Genomic DNA, 27,856 nt, shown 5'->3' with positions numbered 1-27,856 from the left:
AGTAGCTGTTTCAACTACATGGAACACAAAGCTGAAAACATTCACTATCTGGCTCTTTACAGGAAAAACTTGCCAACTCTAAGTCTAATACAGTACCCTTAGTAATCACAGGAGTTCAGTACAAAAAAAAATATGTATGATTAATGTCATTATAATTTGGGATAGGGCCACCATTAAGGATATACAGTTGACCCTTGAACCAATGGAGGTAAGGGGAACTGACCCATCATGCAATTGAAAATCGGAATGTAATTTTTAGTCAGTCCTAGGTATCCATGTTTCCTCTGCATCTGTGGTTCCGCATCCATGGATTCAACCAGCTATAGGTCATAGGGTATTGTACTATCTACTATTGACAACATCTGCATATGTTCAAACCATGCTGTTTAAGGGTCAACTGTATTTAATTATGGTTTACCATATTCCTTAAATTAAAATACTATGATAAACTTTATAGTATATTATGGCTAATAGTTCATCACAAAGTATCTTCTCCTATGATACCTCTGAAAATATAAAAATGAGATGAAAACTGTACCATCAAAAAGGAGATCAGACAACCTCCTGCTAGTGCCAAGAGGGGTTGCACGGACCATTAGAATTTTGGTGGCCTTTCTTTGCTTTGTTAACCAAATAGAAATGAGAATCATCACTTCCTCTGAACTCTCTGACTCTTAGTGCCAAACATAACATGGCTCATCCCCACAGTCTGTGGCCACTAGTACCTGAAGCCATCAGAGTGCCCACTGTAGCCTTCACCTCCCTTTCTACATCTAATCAGAGCCCATCATGTAAAAAAAGAAACAAAAAGAAAGATAACAAAATGAATGGGAAATACATGCATTGGGGGAGGTAGAGGAAGTGATAAAAAATGGGGACGAGGACACCCCAAATGTAAAGCACATAGTCACCAAGAAACATGGTGAGAACTCTTGCAAACTAGAGATTAGAGTTTTACGTTTCATGAATTCAAAATTTAAGAAAATTGGGCAGTAGAGACAGCAAAAAATCTGATCTCAGTAAAGTAGAGCAACATTAAGTTAAAACTGGCCAGACCCTTGGTCAAGGAAACACACACCTTTCTTAGCACTTAGACTTTTATTTTCTTGGGCTCCAAAATCACTGAGGACAGTGACTTCAGCCACACAATTAAAAGACACTTGCTCCTTGGGGGAAAAGCTGTGACAAACCTGCTGCTGTGTCACTTTAGTCATGTCCGACTCTGTGCGACCCCATAGACGGCAGCCCACCAGGCTCCCCCATCCCTGGGATTCTCCAGGCAAGAACGCTGGAGTGGGTTGCCATTTCTTTCTCCAATGCATGACAGTGAAAAGTGAAAGTGAAGTCGCTAGACAGCAATATTAAAAAGCAGAGACTTCACCTGGCCAACCAAGGTATGCATAGTCAAAAGAATGGTTTTTCCAGTAGTCATGTATGGATGTGAGAGTTGGACCAGAAAGAAGGCTGAACGCCAAAGAATTGATGCTCTGGAGAAGGTGCTTGAGAGTCCCTTGGACTGCAAGGAGATCAAACCAGTCAATCCTAAAGGAAACCAATGCTGAATATTAATTGGAAGGACTGATGCTGAAGCTGAAACTCCAATACATTAACCACCTGATGTGAAGAGCTGACTCATTGGAAAAGACCACCATGCTGGGAAAGATTAAAGGCAGGAGGAGATGGGGGTGATGGAGGATGAGATGGTTGGAGGGCATCAGTGACTCAATGGATATGAGTTTGAGCAAACTCAGGGATATTGTCAAGGACAGGGAAGCCTGCTGGACTACAGTTCATGGGGTTGAAAAGTGTCAGACATCACCTAGTGACTGAACAACAACAGTGAACCCAAGAAGCGGGTATTAGCCAAGGGCATGCTGCTTACCTTTGCAGCTTTGAAGCACTGAGTATGAACAGATTTCTCTAAGGCTGAGCAAATAGAAAGAATGGAACTTGGGGGAAAATCCTAAGGCGCAAGCAAAGAGTAATAATACTCTGAAGATTCACAGAAAGGGCAGATTTCTGAACCTACATACTGCGAGATCTCAAATAAAATATTTTAAAACCATTTTGCAACTTGAGTAAGGCAGAAGAAAATACAGTCTTTATTAAAGAAGCAAAAAGCAATATAGAAAGAGAAAGCATTGGAATTTTAAAAAATTAGAAGAACCTATGACAGGAGAAAGAAGGAAGAATTAAAAGAAAATTAAAGAAATCATCAAATTAAAATCAATATGGAGGCAGGAAACACAAACTCAAGAAGCTCTCCCCATAATGCAGAGCAAAGACACAAAAGTGAAAACAATGAGGCAGAACATGACCAATAATGAGGGGAGATGGTAGAGGAGCAGTCTAAGACTCATAGGTGTTTCTGAGAACTGAGCATAATTGGAACAGACATGACTAATCAAGGCCAGAACTAAAGAAAACATTTCACACCTGGAATACAGACTGAAAGGGCTTCACAATATTCTAGGTAAAATATGTAAAAAGACACCTTCCTTAGAAATACCCTGGGGAAATGTCTTAATTATAAAGATAAAGAAACATCTTGCAAAAATTCAACAGAGTAAACTAACTGATATAACAGAAGAGAAAACAGACCCACCTCTGACTCCTCCACGGCACTAAATTCCAGAATTTAGTGGAAAGGAGATTATAATCTCCTTAAATTTTGGACCCCAACAAATAATCTTTCATGAGTGTAGGCAAATAGGAAATAATTCTACAACACATCAGTGGCTCGAAAGACATAACAATTTTTCACCTTTTTAAGAAAATACCTGAAGATGATGTTCAATTCACTTAGATTAATCAATATTGGGAATGGGAAAATGGTGGTATTGAAAAAAAAAGTGGTAATAGAGCCACAGGAAGAACTCTCATCAGACTGAACAGATCATTTTAACAAGCCTACAAAAATATGAACAGAGACCTCTGTTCACATGGCATCTGGACAAAAGCTGAAGGCAAGCAATTTCAGTGTGAATTTATACTACCCACCAAGGGAACAACCCCTTATTTGAACACAGGAATTACTCCTTTTATCAGAGATAATCACTAACTCCAAAAATCTGATTATAACTACGAAATATATCCATATTTGCCTACCAAAAAATTGGAATGAATTTTAAAAAAGTTCTACTATGATCTTTTTGAATGGTAGAAATATGGATGATCAGTTCCTTTACTGCTTTTTTCAAGCTTTCCTTAATGAACACAGATTCCTTTTACAATAAAAAAAAACACTTTATTTTAAAAATCAAATTTTTTTAGAGCTCAAGACTGGAAATACATTTCTTCTGATGAACTTTTTTTTTTAAATACTGAATGAGTTAACTCATATAAAATGCTTGCAATCGTGATTGATGATGTTAGCAATTATTGTTTTGTGATTATTATTAGATGTAAACAATATGTGACTCATCATTTGGGGAGGCGATATAGTGTAACAGGTAAAAATCGAACTCAAGTGTGGTCTGTTGAAGTTGTAATGTCAAGCTGTCTAGGTTAGAAGCACAGATACTTCCCTTGAGCAGATTATTCAAACTTTGTATCTCAGCTTTGTCTACAGCAACACGGGATGATAATAATAGCTCATACTTCATAAGGTTGTTATGAAAATAAAAAAGATTTTAAATTAATGATTATGACTTAATAAATACCCCAAATGTGGGGATGGTGATGGTTAGATGGTGACAATGATTATGTTTCCGACCAAGGCACTAACTCTATCAGTTCAGTTCAGTCACTCAGTCATGTCCAGCTCTTTGTGACCCCATGGACTGCAGCATGCCGGGCTTCCCTGTCCATCACCAACTCCTGGAGTTTACTCAAACTCATGTCCATCAAGTCAGTGAATCCATCCAACCATCTCATCCTTTGTCGTTCCCTTCTCCTGCCTTCAATCTTTCCCAGCAGCAGGGTCTTTTCAAATGAGTCAGTTCTTCGCATCAGGTGGCCAAAGTATTGGAGTTTCAGCTTCAGCATCAGTCCTTCCAAAGAATATTCAGAACTGATTTCCTTTAGGACTGACTGCCTCTTTATATCATCAGAACACCCAATGTTTTAATAGTGATATTAAATCAAGAAAAATGGTTTAAACAATCTGACAGTTGGGTATTTTTGAATGTCAAAGCAAAACTATAAACTTGATGCAAGAGTGCTTAAAATCAATCTATTGTCAAGACTTCAGAATGCTTGCATAGCAATTAGCTCTACAGTATGGCAACAAATTTCATCTTTTTAAGTTAATTCATGCAAACTATAAGTTAGTACTGTTTGAAGCTAGAGTTTAGCATTTTAAAAAATGGGAACCAGCACTTTCTGGTATTCCAAGCTAACCCATGATATGCAGTCATTGTTGTTTTTAAAGACTTGAAGCAGAAGGTTCACAACGGAGTGTTTCCTCCTTCCCTCCTCCCACCTCCCTTATTGTAATGGTGGCAAACTGCTTAATTAAAGCTTCTTACACAAAAGACTAAACCCTGGGATGTGTAAGTCAAAATGCTCCAACAGTACAATATCTTTAAATGTAAGATATTCTGCAACTCTACCAAGAAGCTCATTTGCAATCTGAAAGCTAGGACAAGACTTCATGATGAATGGAGATAACGTGGTAAGTGTGCAGTATTTGCTGTAGTGTGGGTAATGCAATCTGGTCTTTCAATTAGATACGTTTTTCCTTTATTTGGCATTTAGCATTTCTAGCCTAATTGCCTTTTGTCTGCCTTAAAAAATATTGCCCAATTGTCACAATATGCAATGTTATTGATTTTGTTTTATTTGACACAAAGTACTGCTCTGTATCAACTGAATGCTGGCTTCCAGCTTTTTCTCAGATCAAAAATGAGCTATTTTTCAACTGGAGGCAAGCTCCTTTCATGGTTATCTGTCAACTGCCAAGGAACATCCATGGGAGCTACTGGAAGAATAAAAAACTACAAAATACCATGGATACAAAATTTATTTGCAATTGACTTTCGCCTGCAAATCTGTATGAAAGAGTAATGTTTTGAAAATCCGATCAGTTTTTTTGTTTGTTTGTTTTACTTTAAAAAAACATTTTTATAGAAGTTGCGCTCTGGCCACGTAAAGTCCTTTTTTTAAGGACTTTAAAAATAAATAAACTTGTTTATTTTTAATTAAAGGATAATTGCTTTACAGTATTGTGTTGGTTTCTACCAAATATCAACATGAATCAGCCAGAGGTCTACCCACGTTGCCTCCCACTCAAACATCTCTCCCACTTCCCCTCCCCCAATCCCACGCCTCTAGACTGTCAAAGAGCCCCAGCTTGAGTTCCTGGAGTCAAACAGCAAATTTCCATTGGCTATCTATTTTACATATGGTAATATATGTTTCCATGTTATTCTCTCCATACATCCCACCCTCTTCTCAGATCAGTTTTAAATGAAGAACAAGTTCCCACTATTTTAAACCTCCCCACCAAAAAATCCTTTGGTAATCTGAACCATTAAGAATTAAATCATGTACATCTGGATGATCAGGTTCAAAGAAACATCTATATGTCTTTAAAAAGCAGTCTGTACTTATATATTGACAAACAATAACAATCCTATCATCTTACTGAATTTTCCAGATGTTTGGCTAGACATTTTTGGAACACCTGCAACTAGAGTTTGGCGGCTCCTTTGTGTGTATCCTGAAGGCTCAGTTTCATTCTGTAACAATTAGCTTAAATGACTGGTAATTAGACCTATCTGTAGCTGTTAAGGGTAAAAGAAATGTCTCAGGGGTGGTCTCCAAAACTATAAGGAAAATAAAACAGCTTTTGCTTCTCGTTTTCAGAACTTGCAAGGCCTGCCTGCCATCATCTCAGAAGAGACTCCAGGTTCCCAAATAGTGAAGTTAACAGTCTGTGAAGGGTCTTCTGAGGCTGTCTTCCTTACCTGGTTACAAAACAGAGGAGGACACTGAGCTGCAAAGCACTGGGCAACCCCATTTCTACACACACACTTGGCGCACCGACTCAATGGCCAGTCCTCCCCATCTTGAAACACACGGCCTTCATAGGAACAGGATTCTGGAAGGTTAGAGCAATAAGGGTTACTGAGGGTGTTGCACAACCTAGATAGCATATTAAAAAGCAGAGACATTACTTTGCCAACAAAGGTCTGTCTAGTCAAAGCTATGGTTTTTCCAGGAGTCATGTATGGATGTGAGAGCTGAACTATAAAGAAAGCTGAGCCCTGAAGAATTGATGCTTTTGAACTGTGATGATGGAGAAGACTCTTGAGAGTACCTTGAACTGCAAGGAGATCCAACCAGTCCATCCTAAAGGAAATCAATACTGAGTGTTCTTTGGAAGGACTGATGCTGAAGCTGAAACTCCAATACTTTGGCCACCTGATGTGAAGAGCTGACTCATTTGAAAAGACCCTGATGCTGGGAAAGAGTGAAGGCAGGAGGAGAAGGCAACGACAGAGGATGAGATGGTTGGATGGCATTACCGACTCAATGGACATGAGTTTGGGTAAACTCTGAGAGTTGGTGATGGATAGGAAGGCCTGGTATGCTGTGGTCCATGGGATCACAAAGAGTCAGACAGGACTGAGTGACTGAACTGAACTGCTCCACGATCTCAGGGCTGGCTGCATCTATGCCAATGCAGTCACACACAGTCTTGTGCTCTGGGGCATGATGCAAATTAGGGGGCCCTGGGCTTGGGGTATAGCTCTGGAGCCACTGTATGGAGTTCTCAACTTTCTCTCTGAGTTTCCTAAGTGAAGTCTGGTGGGAAATGTAGCATTTCCCCTCCAAACCCCTCTAAACCAGGGGTTTGGAGCCTCAGTTCATGAATGGCCCTACCTCCCCCTGCCTCCTTGCCTTCCTGGGTTCTCAGGAGCCTGAGCCCAAATTTGTGCCCAGTGAAAGCCGCCACCCTCCACCCGTATTGGATACCTGGGTACAGGTGCCTCAGGAGTGCATGCACCCTAAGCACCACATAGCAGGAGGGGTCTAGGGTGCCTGAGGAGGACTCACCCACCCAGCAAATATCCCCATGCCTGAGGGTGGGTGACATTAACAGCAAATTAAAAACATGACAGGCTGAGAAAGATCATGGAAGAAAAACCAAAGCTTCCCCCACCCTGCTTTTTGAACAAGTGAAGTGAAGTCGCTCAGTTGCATCTGACTCTTTGAGACCCCAAGGACTGTAGCCTACCAGGTTCCTCCATCCATGGGATTTTCCAGGCAAGAGTGCTGGAGTGGGTTGCTATTTCCTTCTCCAGGGAATCTTCCTGCCCAGGGATCAAACCAGGGTCTCTCACATGGTAGGCAGACACTTTACTGTCTGAGCCACTGGGGAAGTGCTTTTTGAACAAAGGGCCCTGCATTTTTATTATGTACCCAGGAAATTATGGAGTTGCTGCTGGCTGATCCTCCAATCTCTCCAGGCAAAATGCTTCCAATAGATTTTTCTCATGGAGAGTCAATCAGAAATTCTCCTAAAATGTAAGAAAAGAGCCCACAAACCCAGACAGCCCACCCTCCACCCCATCCCTAAACACTGTGGTTGGAATAATTTTCCCTGCAGGCTTATCTGGCCCAAAGTTGGCTGGCTGTGTTTTTCTGGTGGGTGACATCTGAAATGCAGGAGGAATGCACTCTACTTTCATCATTCCCTTACCATACTTTGCCATCCCCGGAATGATTCTCCAGGGTAAATGGTGGCCAGGAATGGAATAACTGGGAATCAGAAAGAAGCCAGAAGTCTTTTTAAAGAGAAAAGGCAAGATTACAATGTAGCTTCCAGGTACTGCTTAAAAAGAGTAATTTGAGCTATTATACACCAGGAGAGACTATAATACAGCAGTGACAATAATTTGTATTTGTCATGAAGTATATGCTACTTAAGTATAAAAATGGAAAGGGACATATAACTCTAAAATGTAATAAAAGGGTACTCGGTCCCAGCATGAATTTTAAGTAGAGGGCTGGAAGCATATGCCTGGCTTGCTGGGCTGTGCCTCAGTTCACAGGCAGGCATAATCTGTCCAGCAAAGAGGCCATAAAGACAAATGAAATATTGCTTCCAGCTCAGTGCGTTTTGGAGAAAGACATGAAATCTTAAAGACCAGCCATCAGACTTAGTATTGTGATACTACTGATACCCAGAAGTGATGTTTGTTCTTCTGTCCACCAAAAGCCGTAGGAACTACCTGGGCCTTATGGAATCATATCAAAGGATCTGATCCTTCCTCCTTTTTTCCTCAAGAGCTGTGAACACAAAGGGTTTCATCCGGCCAAGACAAAATAATAAATCAGAGAGCCTCAGCACCCTAAGTTTGGAATGGAGCTTAAGCATTTGTTCCAACCTCACGGTTTACAACATCACTTCCTGCCAAGTGCAAGGCTATGACTCGGTTCCAATAAGGAATGGGGTCAGGGATCTTTGAGCCACACACTAGGCAAGAAAGAGAAGAGTTGGGATGTCACCAGGTAAACCTCACAGGCAAAGAGGGTCTCTCTCTACAAGCTCATACTCACTCCCAGGGCCCACACAGACTGGGCAGCAGCTCCCTTCGGGGATGAATTCCAGCTCCTGGTGTCCACACATCAGTGGTGGGCATGGTCGGGGGGCACATCTGACTTCCCCGTGAGTGCAAGAGCACGTGCTGCAAGGGGAGGAGGCCCACGCTGTCCCGTGCTGGGTGTTAGGAAAAGAAAAAGAACGTTACTGTGAGAACATAGACTTGCATTTGATCAAACAGAAACAAGCCTTCTCTTAAACAAGGGAATGACGGAGCTCCAATATGACAGAAGAAAGCTCTAGACTTACAAGGTTGACATCAGAGTTTCCAATATTCCAAGGCAGAGACCAATTTATCAATTGATTTTTATTTTCCTTTTTAAAAATTTTGTTTATTTTAAATGAAGGATATAACTGTGGTGGATTCATTTTGATATTTGGCAAAACTAATACAATTATGTAAAGTTTAAAAATAAAATAAAATTTAAAAAAAATAAATGAAGGATAATTAATTTACAATATTGTGATGGGTTCTGCCATATATCAACATGAATCGGCCACAGGGATACATGTGGCCCTCTCCCTCCATCCACCTTCCTCCCCACCCCAGCTCTCCAGGTTGTCACAGAGCATAGGCTTTGGGTTCCCCGTGTCGTATACCAAACTCCCCCTGGCTATCTATTTTACATATGCTAATGTATATGTTCCCAATGTTATTCTCTCAAATCATCACCCCTCTCTTTTCCCACTGTGTCCAAAAGTCTGTCCTTTACATCTGTGTCTCCTTTGCTGTCCCGCACGTAGGATTGACAGCACCATCTTTCTAGATTCCATACATATGCGTTAATGTACAATATTTGTCTGTCTCTGACTTTCTTCACTCTGTATAATAGGCTCTAGGTTCATCCACCTCATTAGAACTGACTCAAATGTGTTCCTTTTCACAGCTGAGTAATATTTATCCTTAAGATTTTGTGTTTGAAAATTCCAAAAAAGCACAACAATGAAAGAAAAATCACCCCAATCCCATTATTTAAAAAACTTCTATGAGGACCAAAGTAAAATATGCATACATGCATCCATATCTACTGAATTCTTTACACTAGCTACATTATTTTCAGCAGCTCACACTCCGACTGTTTCTTTTTTGCCTTTTACCCTGATGAGTGTCCACACTCCCGTCCTCTCTCTCCCTTCCCCAAGTCTTCTCTCTCTCTCCTATCCCAGAGATCTTATGGTCCCAGGGAAAGTGGGATAGCCAGCAGAAGGCACCTGTCCAACCAGTTCTCCCACAAATTGTAGAGCCAACTCACTCCTGGTGAGGGTGCCCATCTACACACACCAGAAGTTCCTGGTCCACTTTAGGCTAGGACACCACATTCCCAAAGCTGGCACTGTACTGATGATCTAACATATCCATGCTTTGATACATAACATTTACTAACTACCAAAAGTATCTAAGGGCTTCCCTGGTGGCACAGATGGTGAAAAATCTGCCTGCAATGCAGAAGACCTGGGTTCGATCCCTGAGTTGAAGATCCCATGGAGAAGAGAATGGCTACCCAGACCAGTACTCTTGCTGGAAATCCCACGGACAGAAAAGCCTGGCAGGCTACAGTCCCTGAGGTTGAGTCAGACACAACTGAGCAGCTAACACTTTTCAAAAGTATCTAAATAAGCCATGCTCAGAGGGCAGTGGAGAATCATGAATGTAAAAAGCTACAAATACGTCGATTGTTTGGGGAAGTAGCTGTCAAAATACATTATGTTCTCAATGGCAGAGTGGAATGATGGTGGCCTTTTAAAAGACGTATGCAAAAAAGTGAGCTTAATCAATAAAGTTTCCTCCTACAACATTTTCTTAAATAGTGCCTTCCTCTGCCTGTATTAGTGTAGTATATGATGAAATCTGATTCTGCACAAATCATATATAGGCTTCTATTAAAAACATCCCACGTTCTAGGTGCTCAGTCACCTAACTATAATCTGGGGATTTCAACTGTGTCACTGAGAAGCATGGAAAATAAACATCCTCTTGCTACTCCTCAAGCCAGCATCCAGAATAATTATTCCCCCTCTCTCAAACACAAAAGAACTCTGTCTTACCTAAACAAGTCACTATGCCTTTATTGTGCAAGTTGCTGCCAGGTTGCAAGCATGCCAAGTTTGACATTTGGGAATTACTAATAACTTGTGCTATTATTGTAACAATAATAGTAATAGGTTGTCACAGCCATCTAAATTTTGGGGAACCAAGACATTGCCTTGCCATCATGAAGATTACTTTCCCAGGACCTACTGGGAGTACCAGAGGACAGAAACGTAAGGAATGTACTGACTTGGATGAACAAAAGGTTTCCGTGGAAGTATATGTGTCCTCGGATCACAGCTCAGTTCTCCCTGCCTTGGGGACTATGCGTGTTTCACCTAATCTTTCTAAATTGCAGTTTCCTGGTAGAGAAACCTGAAATGGTATGAAGATAACCTGCTCACTTGGCTATTGTAAAGGTTGCATGAGGTAGTTGTTAAAGAGGCAGCAAGGGAAGTGGCACGTAGGAGATGCTTAACCCTTTCCCCATGAGTCCATGGCTTTCCTACTCCTTTTCACACCTATGTGCTGCCTGGGATCATGGCAACAGACCGGGATGCCAAGGCCAACTCCTCCCCCATCAATTTTTACTTCTTCTATAATTAAATATAAAACTTCAAATTTAGTACAGCATATAAATAAATGGGCAAGTCCACAACTGGCTAATAAACTGTTAGCTAATAAAACATAGCAGGCAATTGACCTTTATGCTTTAAAAGGCCTAAGCATAAAAGCAAAGGAAGAAATGGTAGGAGAAAAACTGATACATTCTAATGAGTTAAACTTTTAAAAGTCAAATATAGTGAATACATTGGGAGAAAAATTTTAAAGGTAAATGACAAACATTTTTTTTAAATGCAGATATTAATTAGAAGTATACTCTAATATATAAAACCATTTACAAGCAATAAGAAGAGACTGGAGGTGAGATCAAAATGATAGAGTAGGCAGATTCTGAGCTCACTTCCTCCCATGGACACATCAAAATTGCAACTACATATAGAACAACTCTCTTTAAGAACAACCTGCAGGCTGGCAGAACAGCTCTTCTACAATTAAGGATATAAATAAAAAACCTCATCGGGATGGGTAGGTGGGGACACATACCCTTGGAAGGGAACCCAAACGCAGAATGGAATATCACAAACTTGGAGGACCTCCCTAAGGAGTGAGGAATTCAAGCTCTACACTGGGTAGAGCTCTACACTGGGTCCCATAGCCCTGGGACTTGCTCTGGAAAGATGAGGCCCCACAACTGGATTTGAAAACCCGTGAGATGGACATCTGTGAAAGCCAGAGAACTATAGGAAACCAAGACTCCCCCTTAAAGGGCTTGTGCACAAACTTACTCTCTCTGAGTCCCAGCACAGAGGCAGCAGTTTGAAAAGTTGCCATTCTAGTCAGCCTGCTAAGGCAGCCCCAGCCCACCCTCGAGCCTGGGCCCACTCCAACTCTAACCATCCCACCAACATGGCAACCCCAACCCAGCCCAGGAGAGCCATGGCTGGTGTCCACTTCAGCTCCAGGCATCTTGGCAGGGATGCCTCAGCCCAGCCTAAAAGGCCCTAAAACCCACCCTACCCTTTCTGCTCCACCCTTAACTGGCCTGCCAAGTTTCATGTGCCACCCAGCACATGAAACCTACATTGGAAACACTTCTACACAAGACCACAGCTCCAAGAGCAGGAGAGATAACAGTTTCACCTAATTCTCAGGAATAGACACAGAAAATCAAATGAAATGAGCATATAGTTCTTTCCTGTTCCAAAGGAAAGAATGAGATAAAACCCCAGGGGAAAAAAACTCTAATGAAATAAAGGTAAGTAAATTACCTGATAAAGAATTTTAAAAATTGAATTCTCTATTATAAGCATCATAAAGATGCTTATAGAAATTAGGAGAAGAATGGCAGAAAACAGGGAAAACTTCAACAAAGAGTTAGAAAATATAAAAAAGAAACAATCAGAACTGAAGAATACCATAGCTAAAAAGAAAAATACACTAGAGGGTGTCAAGAGCATCAGATGATATGGAAGAATACATAAGCAACATGAAAGACAAAGTAATAGAAATCACCCAATCACTACCGCAAAAAATAAAAAAAAGAATTTTTTAAGATGAGGAAAATTTAAGACAGTATCAAGCATGCCAACATTTGTATTATCAGGGTCTCAGAAGGAGGAGAGAGAAATAAAGGGGCAGATAACTTACCTGAAGAAACAATGGCTGTAAATTTCCCTAACATGGGGAAGGAAATAGCCTCAAACAAGATGAATCCAAAGAGATCCACACCAAGACAGATCATAATTAATACGGCAAAAGATAGAGAATTTTAAAGGCAGCAAGAGGCATACAATGCACGATATTCAAGAGAAGTCCCATAAGCCTATCAATTTATTTTTCAACAGAAACTTGGCAGGACATAAAGGAGTGGTGTGATATATTTAAAGTACCGAAAGGAAAAAACTCATAACCAAAAATACTTGATACCAAGGCTATCATTCAGGATTGAAGGCAAGATAAAGAGTTTCTCAGACAAGCAAAAATTAAGGGTCCATCACCTCTAAACTGGCCCTACAAAAAGTGCTAAAGGATCTTCTTTAGAAGTAAAGGTTATAATTAGAAACAAGAAAATATATGAACAAAAAGTACCTTTGGTAAAGGCATATACATAGTAAAGCCAAAAGATCAACTACTTGAAAAGCAAGTAAAATTAAAAAAACAAAAATTGGAAAATCAACCATAACTACAATTTGTAGTTAAAGAATAGACAGAGTAAAAAATGTAAAATATGACATTAAAAACATAAAATGTGTTGCAGGGGAAGTAAAAATCTAGTGTTTTTAGAATGTGTTCAGACTTAAGTGACTATCAGCTTAAAACCAACATATTTGTAAACCATACAGCTGATATGGGATTAATATCCAAAACATAAAAAGAACATATATAACTCAATATTTAAAAATCCAATTAAAAAATGGGCACAGGACCTGAAGATTCGTTTTTCTAAAGAATGATGCAAAGATAGCCGACAGGATGGTGAAAAGATGCATGACACCACTAGTCGTGAGGGAAATGCAAATCAAAACCACAATGAGATATCACCTCACACCGGACAGAATGACTGTTATCAAAAAGACAAGAGGAAACAAGTGTTGGCAAGGGTGTAAAGAAAAGGGAACCTACCTGTACTGTTGGTAGGAATGTAGTTGATACAGTTATTATGGAAAGCAGTATGGAGATTTAATTTTTGAGGGAAAATTATAAATAAAATTATCATATGATTCAATAATTCCACTTTTGGTATTTATCTGAAGAAAACAAAAGCACTGATACAAAAAGATATATGCACTCTAATGTTCATATCATTGGACATTATTAATGACAAGATATACAAGCAATCTAAGTGTCCATCAAGAGATGAATGGATAAAGAAGATGTCACACACACACACACACACATATTACTCAGCCATAAAAAATGAAATTTTGCCACTTGCAAAAACATGGATAGACCTGGAGGCGAATTATGCTTAGTGAAATAAGTTTGATAGAGAAAGATAAATACTGTATGATTTCACTTATATTAATATATGGAATCTAAAAAGTAAAACAAAAGAATAAACAAAACCAAACAGAAACAGACTCAGAGATACAGAGAACAAGCAGGTGGCCATCAGAGCAGACGGAGTATGAAAGAATGGGTGAAAGAGGCAAAGGGGACTAAGAAGTACAAACTTCCAGTTATATTAATAAATTAATAACTCATAGGGACATAATGTACAGCATGGGAATATAGTCAATAACACTGAAATAACTTTATATGCTGACAAATGGTAACTAGACTCACAGTAGTGATCGTTTCATGATATATAAAAATATTGAATCACTTTGTTGTGCATGGGAAACTAATACTATATTGTAAGTACACTGTACTATATTCCTTAAAAAAGAAATAAAATCCCAGTGAAAAAAAATAGCAACAAGCTTGTAGAATATTCAACTTAAATATAGAACTTTATTAACTACAAAGAAATATTAATAAACTTAAATGATATATTTTAATATCAGATACAAGAAGTGTTTAAAATTCCCAGTAGCTATTGTTAGTAAAGCTGCAGTGGAGTGGGACTCGTCTCATGATAGCACCCGGAACAACTCTGCCAGGCGGCAACTACCCCAGGTAATCAGACTTGAAAAAAAGCTGTACTACTGGTAATATTCCCACTGTGTTTATCTTTAGACAGAGAAGACTTAAAATTGAATTTTAATGACCATAGATGTCACAGCTTCAATACTCAAACTCTTTAGATGCTTTGACCTACTAATTTCACTTTTAAGAAGTTATCTGAAGAAAATGATCAATGACACACAAAAAAGTTTGAATACAAAGAATTCCATCTCATTGTTCATTACAGTGAAATTGAAAATATTTTAGTGAATATTGGAAGCTACCCAAATGCCTAATAATAGGCATGTAATAAATAATAATGTTCTAATAATAATAATAATAAAATTAATAATAATAAATCACATTCTCCAAGAGTATTCCAAGGGGAATTATTTACTGCATGCTGTATAAAAATTAAGCCATAAACTGTACACAGAGTATAATTACCTTATGTGAAACCATGTATATCTCTATCAATCTACCCATCCATATTCACTATCATCTCTCCTTCACCCCCCAAAAAAAACAACTGAGGAAACAATAGTGGTTTTCATAGCTGGAGATAACTAGTGGATTTTTATCTGTTTGCATATTTTTTCCACATTTTCACCAATAAACTAATACTCACTTTGTCATCAGAGAGCAAAAGTACTGTTTAAAATATCTAATAAATCATTTATATATCTTAAATAAGTAAAATTTGAAAGCATCTTATAAAGTAATTGGAAGTGAACATCTTTATCCTACTAAAAGTTAAGAGATTGCTTCTAAACATCCAGACATTAAAACAAGAGCTCGTTTTTGTTACTACTGAGAAACACTAGCTGTCATTTCTCAAACATTTGCAATCATACCACCTCTCAGACTGAGACCACAAAAATTAATGATAATAACAACCTGTCAATTGCCAAAGTGTTTTCAACTGTAAGGCAAGAGGGCTATATTAGCTCATCTCTTTAGTATCTTCAAGCTCTCCAGTGATGTGAATCTATTATCTATCTCAAGAGACATAAAATTTAAGCAACGGATTCTCCCTTCACAATAAGCTTGAGAATTATGGGAATAACAAAGAACATTTGTCAGGGTGACTCCACTCTTGACGTCAAAGCCATAGAAGCCAGACAGTGATCCAAACTGAACAGAATGATGGAGAAGAATTATTCTCACCTCTCTGAGAAAAGTCACCTCCACTTTCATCTCCTACTCCTATTCCTAAGTCAGTGACACCTCTCACACCAGAAGGAGACCAGAGATCAAGGAGTTTGATACATGCTGATAGATAGCTAGATCGTAGGTAGATAGAGAAGTAGCCAGATAGATGGTAGATGGACAGATAGATAGAAAGATAGATGGATAGATAGATAGATGACAGATAGGGGACAGATATTAATAGATGATAGATAAACATATTTTTTCAATCTCACTGTGTTGTCTATAGTCACAAATGTTTTAATTTTCATGAGCACAGTTAACAGCAAAGAAAACTCTGTAAAATCAAGAAATAATGCATATACAAAGCAATGCTCCTATAAGACCTGTGTTGTAGCTGTACCATCCCAACATCATTAATAGCTTTCTGAAACATGAGATTTTGACACTGGGCAAAAGCACATTCCGCAGACAACATCTTAGACATATTCTTTTGCATAGCCAAATAACAAGTCGGGTTGGCTGTTGACTTATGTCCAAAGGAAAGATACGGTCATAAAGTATTTGTCTGGCTTACAGACAGAACAAAAAAATAATTTTTCTTTATATAATTTGTTCCTGTTATGATGTTATAGATCCAGAATACTAAATATCTGGGGATGTTTGGTGCATATTGTAATTACATCCTCTACTTTGATGAAAACAAGGCTGCAGAATTCAATATTCATCTCTTCCCTCACACACATAAATTAGTTCTCCTTTTAGCTTCACAGCCGGGCAAAGCAAGCAGACTTCTTCCACGCTCCTGTACTCAATCAGATGTGGGCACTGGGGCATTACCACCTGCCACTTTTCTTTTTCAGCAAATCTCCAAGCACCATCTTCTCGGACAGGACATTATCTGGTGCTGAGATCAAATTAGTAAAGAGGAAAAGAAAGAGGTTAAGGTCCTTTCTCCTCCCTTTCACAAGCTAATTTGTGGGGAAAAGACCAGGGAAAAAGCATTCCAACACCCTTTAGGAAAACATATTTCAGGCTTGTCTCCCTAACTGGTTGGCAAGGCTGGGCAGAGATCCAAAAGCTAATTTGAAAGGATAGCTTTGGGAGGTCATGGATGAAATAGTCTCCCCAAATGCTGACTGTAATAAGCCCATGCAAAACTCTTAAATAACCTGGAGTCTGCCAAAAGGCTCAAGTGTTTTTCTCACTCCAAGGAAGATGTAGGGGCTTGTCTGGACTTGCTGGAACACCGGCCCACGATGCCAGAAAAAGAGGTCCCCTCATGAGGCGAAGTTGTTTCATTAAAGGTGGCCTTGTCGTGCCACCCTGAGCTCAACCCCATCTTGATTCTCCTTCCCTTCAAGTCTATTCTCTGGGGATAGCATTGCTGTAACAGATTCTCTTCCTGCTACACTTACTCTACCCTAAAGCCACTTCTAAATCTCTCTTTCAGGGGAAAGCTTCCATTTCACCACTGCAAAGCTCTCAAAACATCAGGCTATTATATATCTACAGGGAGAGAGACTCCATAACCTGCCCTATGGGATGCAAGCCGGAGGCTAAAGAGAGGATTACCGACGTCCAACAGGAGAAGCAGTGCTCTGGAAACTGCTTTCTAAAAGAAGCCAAGGGAGCAAAACAGAAAAGGCTCCAAGATTCAGGAACAATCCTAGTGATGCAAGTGACAAGGGGAGATTCAGACCCAACCCAGACAAGCATTTAACCCACTCAAGGAAATGAATAACATTAAGAAGGATTTGGCAAGCATCTAAAAAGGTGAAGAAAGAGAGGAAAGAAGAACAGAAAGACGAGAAACATGATCATTTTAAATTGATTAAGACTGAAAGTAGAGGATTTTATCTCAACTTTAAAAAAGCTGTTCTTCTATTTCTATTTGGAGAAGTAGACCACTAGGGATTTGTTTTTCTCCTTCAAACTACAGTTCCTAAAATCCAGCCTTCTTCTCAGTTACATCAAGTTGCAGAAATATAATTATAACACTTTCCGGGGGAGTAGATTCTGAAAGTTGCATATGGGAAAACAAGCATGCACGCTGTCTTACCTAGTTTAGAGCTTTCCGTGTGCTGTGTTAGAAGAGAGGGGTGAATTGCAAGGGAGGAGGGGAGAAGAAGATTTTCAAAACTCTTCCTGAAAAAGTAGAAGGTCAAGCAGATTTCTAACTAACCCATCTGCAGATCTGTGGTCCTTGAGCCACTTGCCAAGCAGGTCAGGTGGTCAAAGATCAACATGCCTGTGGGACAAGGATATGGATAAGCTGGAGCAGGATTTACTTATTGCTTGAGTCCTGATGTTTATTGAGCACCTACTCTGGGAAAAGTTCAGTGCCAAGAATCAGGTTAGGTGGGGGGTAAGGAAGATCACTGTGAAGGTACACAAAATATTGTCAATGTTCTCAAAAATCTTAAATCAAGAAAAGAAGATCTCACAAGTGCAAGAACAGAAGACGAGCAAGCAAATGACAAGTGTCATTAGAGAGGCTATGAAAAGTCCCTGATACCCCCTCTTACTTGAGATGTTTGTTATTCCTCCAGATCTTGGCCTTATTTTACATCCTAGGGCTCCCTTATTTGAAAAGTTCAGCTTGGGATTTTTTATCTTGATCCATATACCTGTCCCAATCATTATGAACTTTCGTTAATTCCAACATCAGCCTGCCCTGCAGCACCTTCCATTTCACAGGAGGTCCTCTAGCGTGGTTTCCACCACCCTACATAACACAGACTGAATCAAGCAGCATGTGTGTATGCTCAGTCGCTTCAGTCGTGTCCAACTCTTTGTGACGCTATGGACTGTAGCCCACCAGGCTCCTCTGTCCTTGGAATTCTCCAGGCAAGAACACTGGAGTGGATCTCCATGCCCTCCTCCGGGGATCTTTGCCACCCATGGATCGAACCCACATCTCCTGAACTACAAGCAGATTCTTTACCGCTGAGCCACCAGGGAAGCCCTAAATCAAGCAGCACAGGGTGACACATGGTATGAAGACACAGATCCTACCATTCGGATCACACACCATGCTATTATTTGGCAACACACTGTGCTGATGTGAAACAGTGGCTTCCTCAGGTGATGCGGAGCCAATGGCTAAGTGAGGTGATCCTGTCCCAGGGGAATATGCACTGTCCCCACTGAGTTTCAGGTATGCACCCTGAATAGCAGCCTAGACTGGGTATACCAATTCTGGCTAACCTATTATGCTCTCTGCTGAAAGGGTAGAGACACTAACTTGGAGACAGTTTTGTATGAGGTGGAAGATGAAGATTAAAGCAAAGAGTGTCTTTCTATCACACTCGGCTTCACCTGCTGCCTCAGGGGAGTATGCAAGCATGAATGGAGATGAACTGTAGCCATCCAGTTTCAAAATTTCTATTATAGTCCTTGCAATGGTCCTTTTAAAACAGTATTTAATATCTCTAAGCTAACCCTGCAAGATCTGGAATGAGAAAATGTAATAAAAGAACTTGAGGGTTGATTTCTAGTATTGTGGTGCTATGGGCGTCCCAGGTAGCCCCAGTGATAAAGAACCCTCCTGCCAATGCAGGAGACTTAAGAGACTTGGGTTTGATCCCTGAGTCAGAAAGATCCCCTGGAGGAGGGCATTCTCCCCTGGAGAATCTTATGGACAGAGGAGCCTGGGCTACAGTCTATATGGTTGCACAGAGTCGGACACGATTGAATCAACTTAGCATGCATGCACTGTGGTTCTAAATGAGGGGAGTGGGCATTTTCATTTTGCCCCTCTCCCCAGGGGAAAGACGGCCACACCTACAGACAGTTCTGGTTGTCAGGACTGCAGAGGATACTAACAGGTGATGGGTACTGAGAGGCTGGAGACGATGCTAACCATCCTATACTGCAGAGGATGGTCCTCATTACAAAGCCTAATGTGTGCATAGTGCTGAAGCTTACAAACTTCACACTGAATGAGGAGTCAGAAGACCAGGGCTCCAAGCCAAGTTACACCACCTATTGGTAATACATGGGGCCAGTATCTTCCATTCTTTGCAATTCAACTCTTCCATCTTTAATACAGGAGTCATCTACTCAGGGTTGTTCATAAAATCAAGTGAAAAATTTATGTGGTACACAAAGGCAAGGTGGCCTTTTATTATTCAGCATTACAACTTCTTCATCATCAACATTCTCAGACTACCCTTTAGACAGACACAAATTCAATCAGCAAATATTTACCTGGGCCTCTGAAATAAATAGGACAGTTTTAATCTTATCCAAGAAACGTAAGTGCCCACGGAAAGTCAAATAAGGCTGAGGTCCTCCCTAGCCCAAACAAAGGAGAAAAAAATCCTCTCGTGTCAACACAAGTTTAGCATTCAGCTTTCCTTTGTCACTGATCTACAGACAAGGAATCAACCATGGGTTAGAAAATACTTACCCCGTGAATTTTCTTTTCATGATGGCAAGATCCAGGCATCCTTGGCACACATTCAGGGCAGCACTGGTTGGCGGGTATTTGAAGCACTTCCCCCTGAACATTTAAAAGCAGCTCAGTGTAAAATAGCAGCAGTGAACACAGTCATATCGAATTCACTAAATCTCGTGAGTTGCCACGGGTGACAACAATAAACAGGATAAACAGAATACACTAACAAAAAGGACTCTCTGTCATGAGGAGCTTCTCTCAAAGCTAAAAGGAGCCCCGTTGTGAAAGTGGGTTCCTTGAAAATGGTCTACATCTTTTCACACGTAATGAAGTGAAGGATTTTCTTCACTAGAAATATAGAAATGCTCCATGTGAGTGTCAGATCAGAAAAGCAGTTGGGGGTGATAGAAGAGCTGTATTTCCCTGTAATGGAGAAGACTTGGGCGGGGCTAGCCACAGAGTTGGCAGGTCTTCTAACATGTTATAGAGGCCTTATGGAGTCAGCAACAGGCCGGCTGTGGGGAGAAGGGGAGAGCGTGAGGGGGAGCTGGAGTTCTAATGTTGATGTTTACCTGGGGCAGAGGAGCAAAGCACAAGGGGCAGGTGACTGAAGGACAGAGCTGGGAGAGGAAACAGCATCTCTGTGGAGGTATCACATGTGCTGTGGGTATCCGGGTAGAATTCCTGGGCTCCAATAAAGATCTACATTGTTTAGCAAGGCCTCTGCTGTTGCAATTGTGTTTCTTATCAATGCCCGTGATGCTTTCAAGAGAATAGACATCCATGTGATACCCCAAGATTTACTGGGAGGTTGTCACATGTTAACTAACCATCGATTTGCCACTGTGAAGGATCTGTTTATTCAAGATGATTAAAATGGTACCATGTATGTGGGTCTTTGGGGCTTAATGATCCTTCTAGACCCTCTGGGGACTTTCCTGGAGGTCCAGTGGTTAAGAGTTTGTGCTTCCAATGCAGAGGTCACAGGTTCAATTCGTGGTCAGGGAACGAAGATCCCACATGCCACATGGCATGACCCCTACCCCAAAATAATAGCCTTCTAGACCCCCGGATTTATCCTGCTCTTCCACTTAGCATTTCCTCAAGTCTAGAAATGTGGCAGAACAGGTAATTAGTGATTTTGATCAAAAATAGTGGTAAAAGATCCTGAATTAACCAGGAAATCATGACCTGTCCACAGAATAAAAGTCTACAAAGAATTCAGCTGATAGATTCAAAACATTACATATGCTTTAATGTTTCTTTGCTACTTGGGGCTGTGGCCATTAAAATAAATTGTACCTACAAGAGAATGTTAATTGTACATACAACAATTACAAATAATATTACATCTACAATATGTATATTCTCCACCCAATAATGTGGGTGAGAATAAAACTATGATTTCACAACTGTTAATCCACTAAACAGATAAATACACGAGTAACAGTGATCAACAATTTCTTATTTGCTTAATAAAGGATAAAACATATGGCGTGGAATTTTCTAAAATGGTATATACAGTGCAACATCAGTGACTACTCACAAAAGTACCCTCTGAACCCCAAGTAGAACCTGTACTTACCTAACTTCCACTGAGACAGTAAATTTAGAAAATATATGAACCTAAATCCCACTGAGCATATAGATTTAAAATGAGATAATCCAAGTGTTGTTTCTATTCTAATATGGAAGCAGAGAGAAAGGCAGGCAAGATGGAAGACTTTAAGGGATATTTTATGCCCCAAATTAGTTGTGTTTGATACATACATCAGATTTGGTTTATATATTTATATATCTATCCTCAGATTTGCCCCTCAAAACTCATTTTATGAATATAATATTGTTTATTTGTGAGTAGATGTTCCCTATTTTGAGTGTTGACCTATTGACCTTCCGTGGGAACACAAAAGAGGTGATTTGGGGCTAAAGGAGGGGCGAAGAGTTTTGCATGTAGGACTTGGAGAACGAAAGATAGGGAGTTCTTGCTACCTTACCCTGTAACCATGCATAGCTTCCTGAGTTGTGGGATGTATGGAACACATAAGCCTATTGCCCTGCAGGCTTTGCACTGGGAGCTTAGGAAGTGGTGGCTTGGGAACAAGACACCAATGAAGATTGCTTGCCTAGGATCTAGAGGAACCAACTAACAATAATGATGATGACCATGTGACAATCACAGCTAAAACAGAGTACTTAGAATAGCCAGGTACTCTTCTAAGCATATGATACACATGTTTATGTACATGTATATACATATAATTTATTACAACAACTTGATTAGGTAAATACTCTGCATTGAAGTTTGCAGCCAAAAATCCCTCCATGCATTAATAATACAGTACCCTTTTGCATGGCACTGTCCTCTCTGTATATATGTTCTTCAGAAATCCTGAAAGTTGGTTCCAGGCTAGACAGTCAATATTCTAAAAGCCTCTATTCTCATTCCTTCAATTTTTCTCATATCTGTCTGTCTCTCTCTGACCCTTTTCTTTGACTCTGTAGCTAGCTATTCTATATGGATACAGGATAAGAATATAGAATCTATTATAAATGATGATACGATGAATAGACAGATGATAGAGAGATAGATACAAATATCGAACAGAACTACAATTAACATTAGGTTATTTCCAGTTAATTCCGGAGCCAAACATAAATTGCAAAACAGATTTTTAAAATTTTTTAAAAATGATAGGAATCCAAAATACTATTAATAACAATAACAATTTAGTTTAGGGTATAATAGCAATGAAGAATTGATGCTTTTGAACTGTGATGTTGGAGAAGACTCTTGAGAGTCCCTTGGACTGCAAGGAGATCGAACCAGTCAATCCTAAAGGAAATCAGTCCTGAATACTCATTGGAAGGACAGATGCTGAAGCTGAAACTCCAATATTTTGGTCACCTGATGTGAAAAACTGACTCATTGGAAAAGACCCGGATACTGGGAAAGATTGAAGGCAGCAAAAGGGGATGACAGAGGAAGAGACGGTTGGATGGCATCACCAATTCGATGGACGTGAGTTTGAGCAAGCTCCAGGAGTTGATGACAGACAGGGAACCCCAGCGTGCTGCAGTCCATGGGGTCGCAAAGAGTCGGACGTGACTGAGCGACTGACCTGACTGACTGACAATGCTGATTCATTAACTTGTGCCGTGAACTAACGTAAGTCTACCCAGCAGATGTGTAAAACAACATATGAACCTGAGAAACACAAGGGAAAACACGGTGGAGTAGAAATTGCATTGACTCATGAGCCAGGAACGAAGGTTCTTGTCATGGGAGTGCCACTTTCTAGTGCTGTATGTTTGAGCAAGTGACTAAAGAATGAAAAAATCTGTTTTTTTTTTTTTTTGTCTATAAAATGAGAAAGTCTGACAATCAGTTTTAAAGGGTTTTTCTAGTTCTATCATTGTGTTTCCCCCACTCTCCAAATCTTCAATTTCTCTCTCTCTTCAAGGTCATTCCCCTTTGCCTCCCAAGGTGATCATAGTAATATCAAGTTCATAGAAATATCAAAAGCAAAGAAAAAAAAACCCTCTCCTTCCCTTGTTTGGTCATTTTACAAATATTGATTAAGTATCTTCTGTGTGCCATGCACTGTGCTGTTCGATGGGCTACATATAGTGAAAAGGAGGGTTGCTGCTCTCAAGGAGCTAAGAGTATGGAGGAAGAAGCAAACAAATACAGAGGCATTTGTAGTCTGGTCAAGGGCAGTATAAGGGCAAGCACATGGCAACACCCAGGAGGCTTGATGACTGGGGACAGAGGTTCAAAGAAACTTCACAGATGTAGTGGTGTGCACCTAATGTCCCATTTCTCTCTTCCATTCTCACTGAAGCTCCCTGAAGGAGTAGCCTGTACTTGGCCATCCAAGGCCCACTATCCATCCACTCCTCACGCCTCTGTAATACAGCAACCACACCCACCACTTCACTGCCACCAACTTCAGCGGGACCACCAGTGGCCAACAGGTTGCCAAACTCAATATTAAATTTTCTCACACTTTCTCTCTGTCGTGGGATCAACACTGTCGATATAAACTCCTTCTGGAAACACTCTATTCTAGCTATCACATCATTCTTCTCTCCTCTGACCATTCCTTACCCTTTACCTCTCTGACCATGTCTTCTTAATCTTCCTAAGTTTCTTCTCTTATGTTCATCTTTCCTTTAATGATTGTGCTACCCAAATCTCATCTTTGATCTTCTATTCTTTTTTCACACAATCTCTTTGGATAAGCTCACTCATCCTATAGGTTTATACTCCTGTGTTCCTGCTACTGATACCCATGTAACGTCTCCAACTCTGGGCTTCCCAGGTAGTGTCAGTGGCAAAGAACCCACCTGCCAATGCAGGAGACCTAGGAGATTGGTGAGTTTGGTCCCTGGGTCAGGAGGATCCCTGGAGTAGGAAATGGCAACTCGCTCTGGTATTCTTGCCTGGAAAATTCCATGCATGGAGGGTTACAGACCATGGGGCTGCAAAGAGTCAGACATGACTGAGCACAGCACATGCTTCTCCTCTGAGCTTTACAGTCACACATCTTGCTGCCTTTTGGACATATCTACCTTTCTCTTCCACAAACACTTCAAACTCAATGTGTCCAAACTGAAATTATCATTTTGTTCCCAGATAGGATTCTTTTCCTCATTCTCCTATATTCTCAATATCAGTTTGTGGCTCTGCTAACCAATTAGTCATCAACTCATAAATATGAGAGTCATCTCTCCTTTTCCTTTCTCTGACCCTCCTACTTCATTCAGTTCTGCTAATTTCTTCCTTCAGTTCAGTTCAGTCACTCAGTAGTGTCCAACTCTTTGCGACCCCATGAACCACAGCAGGCCAGGCCTCCCTGTCCATCACCAACTCTCAGAGTCCACCCAAACCCATGTCCATTGAGTCAGTGATGTCATGCAACCATCTCATCCTCTGTCATCCCCTTCTCCTCCTGCCCTCAATCTTTCCCAACATCAGGGTCTTTTCAGATGAGTCAGCTCTTTGCATCAGGTGGCCAAAGTATTGGAGTTTCAGCTTCAACATCATTGCTTCCAATGAACACCCAGGACTGATCTCCTTTAGGATGGACTGGTTGGATCTCCTTGCAGTCCAAGGGACTCTCAAGAGTCTTCTCCAACACCACAGTTCAAAAGCATCAATTCCTCAGTGCTTAACTTTCTTTATAGTCCAACTTTCACATCTGTACATGACCACTGGAAAAAGTATAGCCTTGACTATATGGACCTTTGTTGACAAAGTAATGTCTCTGCTTTTTAATATGCTGTCCAGGTTCGTCATAACTTTCCTTCCAAGGAGTAAGCGTGTTTTAATTTCATGGCTGCAATCACCATCTGCAGTGATTTTGGAGCCCCCAAAATAAAGTCAGCCACTGTTTCCACTATTTCCCCATCTATTTGCCATGAAGTGATGGGACTGGATACCATGATCTTAGTCTTCTGAATGTTGAGCTTTAAGCCAACTTTTTCACTCTCCTCTTTCACTTGCATCAAGAGGCTCTTTAGTTCTTCTTCACCATAAGGGTGGTGTCATCTGCATATCTGAGGTTATTGATATTTCTCACGGCAATCTTGATTCCAGCTTGTACTGCCTCCAGCCCAGCGTTTCTCATGATGTATTCTGCATAGAAGTTAAATAACTGGGGTGACAACATACAGCCTTGATGTACTCCTTTTCCTATTTGGAACCAGTCTGTTGTTCCATGTCCAGTTCTAACTGTTGCTTCCTGACCTGCATACAGATTTCTCAGGAGGCAGGTAAGGTGGTTTGGTATTCCCATCTCTTTCAGAATTTTCCACAGTTTATTGTGATCCACACAGTCAAAGGCTTTGGCATAGTCAATAAAGCAGAAATAGATGTTTTTCTGGAACTCTCTTGATTTTTCCATGATCCAGAAGATGTTGGAAATTTGATCTCTGGTTCCTCTGCCTTTTCTAAAACCAGCTTGAACATCTGGAAGTTCACGGTTCACATATTGCTGAAGCCTGGCTCAGAGAATTTTAAGCATCACTTTACTAGCGTGTGAGATGAGTGTAATTGTGTGGTAGTTTGAGCATTCTTTGGCATTGCCTTTCCTTGGGATTGGAATGAAAACTGACCTTATCCAGTCCTGTGGCCACTGCTGAGTTTTCCAAATTTGCTGACATATTGAGTGCAGCACTTTCACAGCATCATCTTTTAGGATTTGAAATAGCTCAACTGGAATTCCATCACCTCCACTAGCTCTCGGGCGCCACCTGCCGGGATCCAGCCCCGGCTGATCCAGGGTATTCAAAGCGGGGACGGCTTTGGCGAGGATCAGGATACAATAGCTTCAATTAGATACTAATTAGAGATGTAAAGAGTAATAGAATGAGGATAGCTCAGTAGGAAAATTCAGTGGAGAAAAGAGGCTGAGTAGCTTGGTTTATGCAGGAGACCAATAAAACTTCAAGACAAGAAGTTTGCACCACTTATGTAGGCCGCAGGCGTCCTTCCATTCTCCCGAAGGAGAGGAGACACTGAGGCCTCCCCAGTTGGATCTTAGAAGCCCAGGCATAATTAGTAAGCATGGCGGGTTCTGCGCTCCAGATGGAAACTCAGCCAGAGTGAGAGACAGAGCGACATGGGGAGACCAGTATTTCGAGAAACTGATCCCAATTCTTTATTTTCCATGGTCTACTTTTATACACTGAGATGTTATGCAAAAGTCATGTGGGGTCAGCAGTCCTGACTTTTATCAAAGTCAGGTGCTTCATACAAATGTATACAGAGATCTTAGGGGTGTTGGGGTGTTACGTCATCTTCTGGCCAGGGGGCCTGCTGACAATTTATGACCCTCTCCTTGTGAAGAGGTCAGTCAACCAGGACACTTATTTCTCCAGGGGTGATTATTCTTAAAACAGATGCCACCCAAATAAAGTTACATTCCTATAGGGTGAGGGTGTAGTGGGTTTTAGTTAAGGAAAGAATTTACTTAGCCTAAGGTCTAACGTGATTAATATCAAAGGTTAATACTTATTTCTTCTATATATTCACTAATGTGTGTAAGGGCAGGGGATATGGAGACTTAGCAACAAACATTGGCTCAACAAATGAAAAACCCTTCACCAATACAATTTCTAATCAGCCCACTATACTTATAGTTTTCTAACTTCTCTAAAGAACCTGTTTTTAGAGGGTTTAAAGCATCTCGTGCCTCTCACGGTTGGGAGGCTGTGAGCAATCACATGTGGCCGGATGAGCCTGTCAGGCAGGCCAGAGAACATTCAGAGGAGTTTGTAGGTTAAAACACTCTTGTCACGCCCAGGAGTTTTTATTAACTGGAGCCCTAGGTTAACTCCTTCTCCGAAAGAGGTGGTGGGGGACAGCCCCCCATAAAGTCAGAGGTGTAGGTGAGAGCATAAAGTAGTAAAGTAGGCAGGCTCTGGTTATGGGGGTAGATGCTCGAGGATTTCCAGGGGGACTCCTGAGGCTTGATCCCGCCTTTGCGTATGTCGAGCCTCCTTCCTCATGACCTTTGCCACAGGCTGAGTGCCTCACTCTGGCCCCCAA

General features: G+C 40.7%; 1 protein-coding gene across 1 annotated transcript in view; it reads right to left on the bottom strand.

Moving 5' to 3' along the window:
• FRAS1 (Fraser extracellular matrix complex subunit 1) overlaps window positions 1-27,856 on the bottom strand; it is a 535,710-nt gene that overhangs the window by 309,117 nt on the left and 198,737 nt on the right. Inside the window, exons 4-6 of the mRNA XM_010845896.1 lie at window positions 20,314-20,406; window positions 8,509-8,668; window positions 5,910-6,043 (exon numbers count right to left, since the gene is read on the bottom strand). Of these exons, the coding sequence (XP_010844198.1) occupies window positions 5,910-6,043; window positions 8,509-8,668; window positions 20,314-20,406 (387 nt within the window). The remainder of the gene's footprint in view (window positions 1-5,909; window positions 6,044-8,508; window positions 8,669-20,313; window positions 20,407-27,856) is intronic.

Source organism: Bison bison, unplaced genomic scaffold, assembly GCF_000754665.1.
Source record: "Bison bison bison isolate TAMUID 2011002044 unplaced genomic scaffold, Bison_UMD1.0 scf7180017864228, whole genome shotgun sequence".
NCBI classification, from domain to species: Eukaryota; Metazoa; Chordata; class Mammalia; order Artiodactyla; family Bovidae; genus Bison; species Bison bison.
This window is presented reverse-complemented; position numbering and strand designations above follow the sequence as displayed.